At 37.7% G+C, this 13,137-nt stretch overlaps 1 protein-coding gene across 1 annotated transcript in view; it reads right to left on the bottom strand.

The window, feature by feature from the left end:
• Nucleotides 1-13,137, bottom strand: part of PTH2R (parathyroid hormone 2 receptor) — a 72,097-nt gene that overhangs the window by 49,241 nt on the left and 9,719 nt on the right. The window contains exon 2 of the mRNA XM_056111878.1: nucleotides 800-902. Within this exon, the coding sequence (XP_055967853.1) occupies nucleotides 800-902 (103 nt within the window). The remainder of the gene's footprint in view (nucleotides 1-799; nucleotides 903-13,137) is intronic.

The following is a 13,137-nucleotide window of genomic DNA, read 5'->3' as shown; positions in this document are numbered from 1 at the left end:
TTTAATATTTAGAGACTACAGTGAAGCAAAAAGAAAACCACATATTTTACTATAGGGCAAAACTTTAAGAACATGGGGCTGGAACTATAGTTCAGTGGGTAGAGCATTTGCCTTGCACCCGGCCAACCCGGGTCCGATTCCCAGCATCCCATATGGTCCCCCAAGCACAGCCAGGAGTAATTCCTGAGTGCAAAGCCCGGAGTAACCCCCACGCATCACCAGGTGTGACCCAAAAAAAGAAAAAAAAACTGTAAGGACATTTTTTTACTACATTCAGTGTGGTGAATTTTGGGGCTCAATAAATCATCTTATTTTCCCACTTTAATTGACCTATTTTCGAAAGTCTGTAGGAGTCAGGCAGATGGAAATAAATCACCATTTTATTAAGTGTTTCCTTTTTTTCAGAAAGTGACTTAAATGTGTATAATGGGCTTTCATATTTTCTCCCCTAAAATTTACTTTCTACCAAAAAATTTCAGTCATTAACCACAAGGATAGGGTATCCATGCTCCCTGAGGCAGACAGGCAGTTCCAAAGGAGAGGCATGAGGTAAAGGCTTGCTAGGTATGCACAGTTATCCAGTTGCTCTTCTGAAACAGAAATGACACAAGCACTACATCCAAATGGAGGTAAGTACTAGTGGTTTAAAGAGATGAAAATCACATTATTCTGCTATGCACCCTTCCAAGTGGAAGCATGGAATGGTAGTAAGCATCTCCCTAAAATTGAATAGAAGAAAATTAACAATCCCAGAGAGGTGTTGGGGTGGGAACACAAAGAATTTTCTTAGCACCTTTACCTCCTTCCTGGGGCTGAGCTGTGATGTTGAGTTCACACTGCACTTTAGCTTTAAGCACAAGAACAATCTGCTCCTCTATCGTAATGGTGCCATCAGAATCCATCTGTAGGAATAAACAAAACACAGAAAAACATTGCATTGTATTTTTACTTAAACTATTATACAAGCTTCCAGCATTTGCTCGAGTGGGCCCAGTAACATTGTGAGACTTGTTACTGTGTTTGGCATATCGAATACGCCATGAAATATAATTGAAAATTAAAGTTTTGACATCCAGTCGTCTGAAATTTTTCTTGAAATTAAATTCTAAATATATCAGTTATAAGGTTGTATAGTAGTCATACTTTTATCTTAATAGAAGGAAAAAATTCCTACCAGAAAATGTTGATCTAAATAGCTAATTATATTAGGTATAATGTAATAAAAAACTTCTGGATTATTATAAAGGCCCAATATATTGTCTTTTGGTACTAGTGTAACTCTGGAAAAGTCACCTCAGATCATTTTTTCCAGTTTTTTTTTTATTTTATAAAGCAGTTCACAATATATGATTATCAAAATATATGATAAAGTTTTCCTTAGAGGAAGGAGTGTGAAGATTGTTGTTATTATCTGATTATTGGATCTGTTCATAACTATAGGTGCTAATATCTCCCATTGTTATAATATTGTGTCCAATGTCACTGTTTAGTTATACTAATAATTGCTTTCTATTTAGTGACTCTTCATTTGGAACATATACATATATTAATAAAAAAATTTTGTTTCAGTAGGACCATAATCATTATATAATTCAGAACCCTATATTATCACTTTAGGAGAGAAGGACGGAAGGAAGGAAGGAAGGAAGGAAGGAAGGAAGGAAGGAAGGAAGGAAGGAAGGAAGGAAGGAAGGGGGCAGGCTAATTCGAGGGACAATATGGGGTGCTGGTGATATTGGGTTGGCTGTGTGCCAGGCAAATGCCCTATCTGCCTTACTACCTTTCTAGTCCCACATTTTATATTTCCTAAATGGTCACGGCAGAGCCTGGCAAGCTACCCGTGGCGTACTCGATATGCCAAAAACAGTTACAATAACAGGCCTCATTCCCCTGACCTTGAAAAAACCCCCAATAAACCATTGGGCTACGCTAGCCTGCTACAGGGGCAAATGAAGTCATTACTGGTGCCCGCTCAAGCAAGTCGATGATCAACGGGATAACAAGTGACAAATGGTCGCTTTGGATGTTACTAAATACTCATATTTTTGTCTATCTGTAACTTTTATCTCAATTTTGACTTTAAATGTTAATCTGATAGGGTTTTCATTTCAAAAGTCTTTGCTTTCAGCACTTTGAATGCATTGTGGCCTTTATTTCTGTCCAGTACAGTTTCACTTAATGGTGTACTGTAATCTTACATGACTTTCCTTAATAAAATTTGTTTTTCCATAGATGTTTGTCCTATTCTGTTCTTTAGTTTTCATGACAAAACACAAGAAACAAAGCAAAAACAAGTGGGACTATAGAAAACTTTTGCCCTGTAAAATAAATAACATAATAAAAAGAAGATGAAAACTATGTGAAAATCACAAAAATGAATCATTTATTTCTGCACCCCAAAAATGAGTATCATTCATTAAAACTATGAGGGTACTATTTTATATCATGTTTAATACGAAGAGTAGCTCTTTCAATACATAGCTGGACATACTGTTCTGAAAATTTCTAAATAATATTATTTTTAATGCTCACATTTATTTTATTGATTTTTATAAAAAGAAAAGAGTAATTGAAAAACAATTTGGGGACTTGAAAATGATCCAAATTTTCAGATGCTTAGCTATACTAAAAGTGAGCTATAAAAATCTAACATCAAAAAAGACAGAGCTAATCGGAAACAGATGAGTCATTTGAGTAGGCATGACAGGAAGAATTGACTTTTTCCCATTCATTCTCTAGAAACATTCAAGCACTATGGAAGGTGGTTTTTTTAATTTCCTGCCTATTTTTCAGTTTAATGGTTACTTTCTTTTACTTCAGTCCTAGAAAACACCAGGTAATCTGTGTTCAGGTTTCAGTACAACGAATTTGGTTCAAAGAAATTTTCCTTACAATTACCAGACATTTCAAATAAGCCTTTGTGCCCTTTTCACTGGAATAAATTTGTTTTTGTTTTCCTTTCTACAGATTCAGCCCTTTTGCTGGAATGATTTTTAAGTGCTCAGCATCAATAAAAAATAGCAATGGAATTTTGATTTAAAACATGTGATCAATTTAATCATAAAAAGTTTGATTATCACAAGTTAATTCATGATCTCAATGATCAATTACTCAATGATCAATTTAAGTGAGAGTAAAAAAATATTTTGCATATTTTATATTGCTTTTCTCTTTCTCTTTTGTTACAAATACAACGTTCTTTATCATAGAGCAGGAGTGAAAACAGCACCCTGTCCCCACCCAGGAGATTTACCTGCTTTTTTAAAAAAAATGTTTTTAAGTTTATTGAATTAGTATGAATTACCACCAAGTTACAAAGTTATTCATGATTGGGAGGTTAACCTTCTTTAAGCAAACAAGTGCCCTCTAATTGAACCCAAGTATACTACTTATTTCAGCATCCACCATAGGGGTGGTATCATCCACTCTGGGAAAGAATGTCATAAAGGGACATTAAAAGTATGATGTACTTAAAACAGAAAAAAAATTTTATATACAATGGCTATTAGACAAAGGTAAAAATTACATCTAAAATAATGTAGAAAATAGATGTTAAGTCATTTTTATGGATTAGTGGTCTCTTATAATTTGAAATTAAGTATTGAATTTCATCATCAAGAACATCCAAATTTTATATCCATCATACTATTGAGATTACCAAAAGTTGTATCTATACTTATACAAATTAATTATTAATGTCAAATGTTAATTATATAGTTACAAAATTTACATTCACATTTCATTTTCAAGTAAATGCAAATTTATACATTATGTGTGTTGAAAGAAACTCTGGTAAATGTGTACTTTCTTGTACTTCTCCCAGCAAGTACAACTAAAATCTCTGCATAAAATGAACAGAAGATAATTCTGAAACACCAAGAAGAGAAAAATCAGCTAGGGCCCTCAGATTCCAAAGAACAAACCACTGGTAAATTTTCTGCATTTTCTTTATGCCTCTTATGTTCTCATTGGGGATCGGAGAAGCTGGAAACTAAAGTACCAAAAGGGCTGACAAATTACAAAATCTCAAGAAAACCATGTTCTCTATGACAAAACAAAGAAAAGGGAAATCTGATTAAGGATAAAACTAAGAACTTCTTCAATCAAATGGCACAGGGGGAAACTTGCAATCTTCTTTCGATCCGAACCCCCCCCCCCAAATAAATGAGCCTAGCCTTCTACCTGCCAGGCTACAAATATGTGCCCTTATGTCCTCCCTAAAGTTGTTTCAGAACAAAGTATAGAGCAGAGACATTCACCCAAATTTGTCAGTAAGAAGGCAATTCACACTCCCATCCTCTACACACACACAGTCACTGGAGACCATACAGGTATCCTGGACATCGACCTTCACCGAGCAATAACAGGATGCCTCTTGATTAATTCTCTAGGTTGATGTTATAAAATACCTCATGATAAACCAATCTAGCATCAAGATCAGCACCCATTGTGGTAGAGATCAAGTGTGAAGAAGAATTTTACACTCCCATCCATCAACAGCAATGCTGCCCTAACTTTGGTGTACACAATAGCTGGGAAACTTAAAATTCTACCTCCACTGAACTTGACTAGTCATAAACCCATTTCCCCAGCAATATTAATACTACCAAATAAAGCAGACATCTGAGCAAATGATATTACCAGACACTACAGGAAAATTTTATAAATGTGACTACATCCAGAAATATAGAGGTGCAAAATCAGAAAAAAAATAGAAAAATCCACAATTAAAAGTAAAAATTCCAGTAATCCTCTCTCAATTAATTGGTATAAAATAAAGATATATAATAGAACTCAAAAATGGCATCAAGCAAGAAGATCACATTTACAGAACACTTTACAGTATAGAATACACCTTACATATATGTGATCATATTGGGTTTTTACCCTTCGCACTTATTTTCATCTTTTCTTCATACTTATTTTCAAAGCTATTCTTCATTGGGTTTCAGTTATACAATGTTCCGACACCCGGTCTCTTCACCAATGTATATTTCCCACCACCAGTTTCCCCACTTTCCCTCCCTCCACCCATCCACAACCCACTATGGCAGGCACTTCCCTGCCACCACATCCCCCATCTGTCTTTCCTTTTTCTTTTCATTTTCTTTTTAGACTTTGTGGTTTTGATGTGTAGTACCCCACTGTGTAAATGTACCATAGTTTCTTTACCCAGTTACCTCTTCTTGGACAATCTGGTTGTTTCCAGAATTTAGCTATTGTGAATAGTGAAACAATGAACATAGAAGAGCAGATAGCCTTCTGCATTGCGTTTTTGGGACCCTAGGGTATATTCTCAGGAATAATACTTTTGGCTCATAAATGGAAGCTCAATTTCTAGTTTTATGAAGAATGCCCATATTGCTTTCCCAAAAGGCTGAACCAGTTGGTATTCCCAGCAACAATGAATAAGAGCACCTTCCTCCCTGCATCTGTACCAGTACTGGATGCTCTTGTTCTTTTTGATGTGTGCCGGTTCTGTAGGATGAAGTGCTTTCTGGTTGTTGTTTAGATTTGCATCTCCCTTACGATTATTGATGTAGAGCATTTATTATGCGCCTTTGGGCATTTGTATTTCTTCTTCGAGGAAGTTTTTGTTCATTTCTTTTCCCCATATTTTGATGGGAATGGATTTTTTTCTTATAAATGTCTGCCAGTGTCTTATATATCATTAATATTAATCCCTTGTCAGATGGATGTTGGATAAATAATTTTTCTCATTCTGTGGGCTGTCTTTGATTCTTGGTCACCATTTCTTTTGAGGTACAAAAGCTTCTTTAGTTTAATGTAGGTTTTTTTAAATAATGCAGGAGCACTTCTATTTATTCAGCCATTGATTAAGCTGATTTGATTGGACATGAACTCCACATTACTTTTTTTAGCTTTTTAATTTTATAAGTTAGTTCACAATATTTGATTACATTCAATATTCAAACACCAATCCCACCACCGTTACCCTTTTCCTCCACCAAATTTGGGATATTTCCATCCCAAACCCCAATCCCTATCATAAAACACAACCAAAGTAATATATTTCATATTGTCTGTTATAAAGAACTGCTGAACATGCTTACAAAAAAGTGTTCACATAGGAGACAGTGTGAAGATTGTTCTATTTTGGCAGGAACCATTAAGACATTCTATAGGATATCACTAACATGTTGTTAAAGTTTGGGTGGTGTGAGCTTTGGTATACATAGCTGAAAATATGTATATATGCATATATATATATATTTCCCTCTATGATTTGTTGTCTACTATCTGAACCCCATCAAATGCAGTGTGGTAATTATGGAGAATGGGTAGGGAGTGTTTTGTAATGTGTTGCACGGCCGCTTTTGCAGCTGAGCAGTCCAGGAATATGTTTACTCATATGTGAGGCTCAGCTTGAGAGCGTGGGGAGAGGCCTTGAGCATGGCGGCAGTTGGGTTATGGATATTTTTGGCTGCCGGAGCTTGGACCCTTGGGGTGGGGAGGGCTCACATCTGCCCCCCTCTGGGGCACCCCGTGTTAAACAACCTGGTGCAGAGTCTGGTGGCATGGTTATGGGGGGCTCGTATTATGTTCCCTTTCAGGAGAAACAGACATGTGATCTGGATAGCGGCCAATGATGAGATTATCTTAGCATAAACTAAGGAGGAAGCTTATGGGCATGACCCCTGGGTCACTGGAAACTGGAGAAAGCGGACAGAGGATCTCCGCTCCTGGTCCCATTGAGCCCAGAGTCCAAGGTCATAAAGTTCCGCATTACCTGGGTTCCACAGGACTTCACTCATGTGTGAGGCTAGGCCCAAACCCATGGGGAGCGGCCTTGAGAATGGCATGGGTTCCCACCTACCTCTGTGCTACAGGCCTTAACAGCACCTTTTGACCTCTTAAGATTTATGGGTCTCTGAAATAAGGCCAATAAATGAGCTTATGTAGCTGAGCCAGAGGTGGTTTGTGGGTGTAGCTCCCACATACCTAACTTTTGGCAGTTCAATTTCTTGGTAAACTTGGCCCCAAGTTGTTGGGGTCTGGCCAAAGGCACAAAAGCAATTTTGGGGTATCTGGAAGGCTGAAGGTGCCATCAGACAGCTGATGCACTTGCCTCACAGGTACAGGTTGACCTGCTGGTGGCATCATACCCACTAACGTCGTTTTATTTGTTTATTGTTGTTTCCACTTGCTTGGTCAATTTTGTTTCATCCTTAGCTTCCCTTAGCTTAGATTCCCTTAGCTTCACTGTCATGAGGGGTCTGACCACGTTTTCCTCCATGTGTCTTATGGATTCAAGTCTGAGGTCTTTAATTCATTTTGATCTGACTTTTATGCATGATTTTAAAAAGCATCTGAGTTCATTTTTTTACACGTAGCTGTCCAGTTTTTCCAGCACCACTTGTTGAAGAGAATTTTCTTGCCCTAATCATATTCCTTGATCCTTTGTGAAAGATTAAATGGTAATATATTTGAGTGCCTGTGTCAGAATATTCAATTCTTCTACTTATCTGTGGGTCAGTCTTTATTTCAATGATATGCTGCTTTAATTAGTACTACTTTGTAGTGCAGCTTGAAGTTGGGAAAGGTAATGCTTCCCATTTCTTTTACCCAATGATTTCATTATATATTCTTGGGGAATTATTTTTCCATGTGAATTTCAAAAATATTTAAACTATTTATTGTTTAAAATTTCATGGGTATCCTTATAGAAACTTCATTGAATCTGCATAATTCTCTGGGGACTATAACCATTTTAACAATGTTAATCCGCCTGATTCATGAGCAGGGATGTGTCTTCATTTACTTGTGTCCTCTTTTATTTCTTAAATTAGTGCTTTGAAGTTTTCTTTGAATAGGTCCTTCACCTCCTTAGTTAAGCTGATTCCGAGGTACTTGATTTTCTGAGGCACAATTGTGAACAAGATTACTTTTTTAAATATATCTTTCTTCTCTTTCATTATTGTATAGAGGAAAGTCATGGACTTTTGTATATTGATTTTGTAACTTGCTACTTTACTATCAGCATCTATTTTTTCTAAAGGCTTTTCTGTAGAGTTTTCATGATTTTCTAAATATAGTATCATGTTACACGCTACTAGTGAAAGCTTGACTTATTTTCTTTTTTTTTAATGTAGGAGTATTGATATTTATTCAGCCATTGATTAGGCTGATTGAACTGGGCATGAACTCCACACTGACTTCTTTTCTTATCTGGATACTCTTGATATCTTTTTCTTGCTTAACTGCTATGGCAAGTACTTCCAGTATCATATTAAATAGGAGTGGCAAGCCCCCACGCCCAGCTGTCTTCACTATGGCCCCCTCAGAGAGAGACGGGTTGAGTCTCCCTCCCCACCCCAAGCAGAAACCCGGCAGCCAAAAACCTCCAGAACCCAGCCAAAGCCATACTCAAGGCCACTATCCACACACTCAGACAAGCCTCACACATGAAGGAACCGGCAGGGAAACTCAGGTATACAAAACCCGTGACTGAGTTCTCCAAGCCTGCTCAGATTGGGATGACTGGGCCTCCTCCACCCAGATCCCCAGATTTTCCAGTAGCTTGGCAGTCACACCCACAAACTGCCCCTGGTGCCATATAATCTCATCAATGGCCAAGACCCTGAGACTATAAACTAAAGTTCCCATACAATGTGCCAGTCGACCAAAAGCTTACATTCGATAGACTGGGAACACCTGTAAAACTCCATTCTTCTCAGAGGGCCTGGCAAGCTACGAAGAGTATCCCGCCCACACAGTAGAGCCTTGCAAGCTATCCGTGGCATATTCAATATACCAAAAACTGTAACAATAACAGGTCTCATTCCCCTGACAATGAAAGAGACTCCAATACAGCAGAGTTGGGAAGGACTAGAGGAGAGGTTGTTAAAATCTCAGGGCTGAGGGCTGGAGTGATAGCACAGTGCGCAGGGTGTTTGCCTTGCATGCGGCCAACCCAGGTTCGATCCCCAGCATCCCGTATGGTCCCCCGAGCACTGCCCGAAGTAATTCCTGAGTGCAGAGCCAGGAGTAACTCCTGTGCATTGCCAGGTGTGACCCAAAAAGCAAAAAAAAATAAAATCTCAAGGCTGGGACAAATGGAGATGTTACTGGCACCTGCTTGAGCAAGTCGATGAACAATGGAATAACAGTGCTAAAGTGCAGTGCAGAAGTCGCAACAAAAGTGGGATAACTTGTTTTATGCCTGATCTGAGAGGGAAGGCTTTTAGTTTTTCCCCATTGGGAATAATACTTATCTGAAACCCAAGCACAAAAATTTGTAAGTCTACAACTGTATCTCATGGTGTTTCACTAATAAAAATTTTTTTAAAAAGAGAGAATAATATTTGCTGTTGGCTTGTGGTAGATGGTTTTGTTGAGAGTTTTTAACATGAATACGTGCTGGATCTTGTCAAATGCTTTTTCAGCATCTATTGTTATCATCATATGTTTTTTCCTTTTTATTCATATAGTGTATTATGTTGATTAACTTGCAAATGTTCAAGCATCCTTGCATTCCCAGGATGAATCCTACTTGTTCATGGTGTGTGATCTTTTTAATGAGTTGGTGGATTCTATTTGCTAGTATTTTGTTGAGGATATTTTTCCTTTATTATTTTTCTTCTACCTGAAAAAATATTTATTGGTGCACTATGATTTGCAAAGTTATTCATAGACAAGTTTCATGCATACAGTATCCAAACACCAGTCCCATCACTGGTGTCAAATTCTCTTCACCAGTGTTCCAACTTTCACTTCCATCCACCAGCCTGCCTCCTTAATAGGAATTTTAAGTTTGATTGTTGCTGTTTGAATCCCATGTTTTAAGTTTTGTTGGTTCTGTCATTCAGATGTACAAATATACCACATCTCTACACCAAAAATGTGTCCAACATTCCTGGCCCTCTGCCCCACTGCCCCTGTTACCTTCTGTTCACCTCTTCTTACTTCCTCCACTTGGTTTTTTCCTTACCTATTCTTCTCAGTTCTATAATCTACAGACCAAGGTAATCTATGTATCCCTCACTTTGTGTTTTTTTTTAATTTATTTATTGAATCACCGTGAGAACAGTTACAAAGCTTTCAGATTTAAGTCTAGGTCATACAATGATCAAACATCCATACCTTCACCAGTGCATATTTCTCACCACCAAGAACCCCAATATACCCACCATGCCACCCCTCCCCATGCCAGTGAGGCAAATGATTTCCACTTAACTCTCTCTCTACTTTGATTACATTCATTATTTCGACAAAAGATGCACCATTATTATTTGGAATTTTCCCCCAGCAATCAAATCTGCTGAAAAGACATCATGAAATAATTTCTTTTCTATTGCTGGTTATGAAGGCCATATGATTTTGGATTTCTGATATTTTACTAATTAAGTCTGGATGGATTTCTGCCAAAAGCCGAATACTTCCAAGATTGGTTTTTGTGCTTCTGGGTCCATTATCATGCCGGAGAGCCGCTTGTGGGGGGCAACTCATGGTCTCGGCAGTGCAAGAAGGACGTGCCAGTTCTGCACCCCTTCCCATGAGGTCACAGTTGCCCCATCACCAGGCTCATACCTGGCTGTCCAATAAGCTCTGAGGCGGCCACCATGCCACAGGGATGGAAGGCGAAAAAGACAAACACCCTTTCCCTCCCAGAGGGGCACGGAACTATAGTTTAATGCATAGCCCATTCACATTTCTGCCAGAAGCTGCTGGGTTACGAATTAGTTCCGTGTGCCTCTGGGGCCATGACCATGCCGGAAAGGCCTTTATCCCCCACTTTGATACCTTGCATTCCCTTGTCCTGTTGCTCCACAGGTAAGATAGATCATCTAATATTTGTCTTTCTTCTTATAACTTACTTCAGTTAACATGATATCCTCAACTTCTATCCAAGTTGTAGCAAGCTGAACGATTCCATTTTTTCTTGAAGCTGCATAATATTCATTATGCATATAAACCATACCTTCATTATACACTCATCAGTCCTTGGGCACCTATATTGATTCTGTATCCTAGCTATTGTGCTAAGTGCAGCAGTAATAATTGTGAGTATGTGTCCTTTTGAATTAATATCTTCGTGTCTGGGGTTAGACACCAAAAAGTTGAATTGCTGGGTCATATGAAAACTCTACTATTGCTTTTCTAAGAAGTCTTCGTACAGGTTTCCATAGGGCTTGAACCATACAATATTCCCACCAGCATGGAATGAGAGTTCCTGTTTTACATCCCTCTCAGTCAACACTGATTTAAAGGTGAGAGATGAAAAAGAGATTAGTGGCTTCCATATTTTAGCAGTGGGGATTGTGTGTGTTGGGGAGAGCAGGGAAGGGACAAAAGAGAAGTGAGTATATCAAGTATGCAGAAACTGCTGTATTTGACTATGGTGGTAGTTGCATGCATCTACTACACGTATGATAAAATTTCATAATAAACACAAAACTATAAATACTTATCGAAAAAGTGAAACAAGAATAAAGTAGATAGATTCAATCAATATCACTTTCTTCTTTAGGATATTCATAACTTCTTTGTACAACAGTGATGAAAGATGTTTCCATTGGGAGAAATCAGATAAAAAGGTATATTTGATATTGCTTGGAAACCATAATTTTTTCAAAACAAATATTTTAATTCACGTAATAAAGTCTTAGTTTCTTATTTGACTATGAGAGCTAAAAGACAATAAAATTTTAACATTTACTAAACTAAGAACAATATAATCTATTTAGCACTGTAGCACTGTCTTCCTGTTGCTTAACGATTTGCTCGAGTGGGCACCAGTAATGTCTCTATTGTGAGACTTGTTACTGTTTTTGGCATATTGAATATGTCATGGGTAGCTTGCCAGGCTTTGTCCTGCGGGCACGATACTCTCGGTAGCTTGTCGGGCTCTCCAACAGGGATGGAGGAATCAAACCCGGGTTGACCTGGGTCGGCCGCATGCAAGGCAAATACCCACCGTGCTATCGCTCCAGCCTGGTATAATCTATTTATTTGAGCTAAATTAAATTCAAATTTATTAAGGTTTTGACACAGAATTAGGTGTAAAATACTGATGTATTAGCTAGTTTTCCATAGTTCTATAAATATGAATGAATTCATATAGCATTGAAATCAATTAGAAATGAGAATTTTTTATTTTGTTTTGGGGACACATCAACTCAAAGTTATTCCTGGCTCTGCAAGCAGGAATCACTCCTGGCAAGGCATGAAGTATTACATGTATGCCAGGGGGTGCTGTACTATGTTCCTGCACCTGAAATGAGACTTTTTACATCCCCATCATATTTCCTAGGCAAGCTATTAGTTAGCTAATTTAACATAACTTTTTTGGCATTTAACTAAAGTGACTGTATCTTCTTCAAAAATAATTTTTATTGAAAAGATGCTATCAAATTACAAAACCAAAATTAGTTATTTAAGAATTATACACACAAGACTGAGGCTGGAGTGATAGTGCAGCAGGTAGGGCATTTACTTTGCACATAACCCAACTGGGTTCAATCCTCAGCATCCCATATGGTCCTTCTGAGCACCACCAGGTTTATTCCTGAGTGCAGACCCAGGAGTAACCACTGAGCATTACTAGGTATGACCCAAAAAGCAAGGAAAGAAAGAAAGAAAGAAAGAAAGAAAGAAAGAAAGAAAGAAAGAAAGAAAGAAAACTATGCACACAATATCAGGCCAGTTTGTTTACCATTCAACCCTCAAATCAAAGTTTTCATTTTGATACCTTAGCAAATTTTAAGAGTTTTTTAGCTATGTTTTAATATCTACAGATAATTGTATAAAGAAGATGTAATATATATACACATATACACTCAAATGAATACTACCCAACTACTTAAAATAAAAAATCCCAGGACCAGAGACATAGTGCAGTGAGCAGGGGATTTGCCTTGCACACAACCAAACCAGGCTCAATTCCCAGCATTCCATATGGTCCCCTTGCACTTCCAGAAGTAATTCCTAAATACAGAGTCAGGAGTAACCTCTGAATACCATCAGGTGTGGCCCCAAAAACAAAAAAAAAATAGCTAGATAGACAATGGTGCTATTTACAAGAACATGTAAGAACAAATTATGCTTAGGGAAATAAATCATAGTGAAAGGCAAACACTGTAAGATCTTATATACATATTATATTTATAGAAACCC

The sequence above is a fragment of the Sorex fumeus genome, unplaced genomic scaffold, assembly GCF_029834395.1.
Source record: "Sorex fumeus unplaced genomic scaffold, SorFum_2.1 ptg000014l, whole genome shotgun sequence".
In the NCBI taxonomy this organism is placed as follows: Eukaryota; Metazoa; Chordata; class Mammalia; order Eulipotyphla; family Soricidae; genus Sorex; species Sorex fumeus.
The sequence above is the reverse complement of the archived record's forward strand: the minus strand, read 5'-3'. Positions and strand labels throughout refer to the sequence as shown.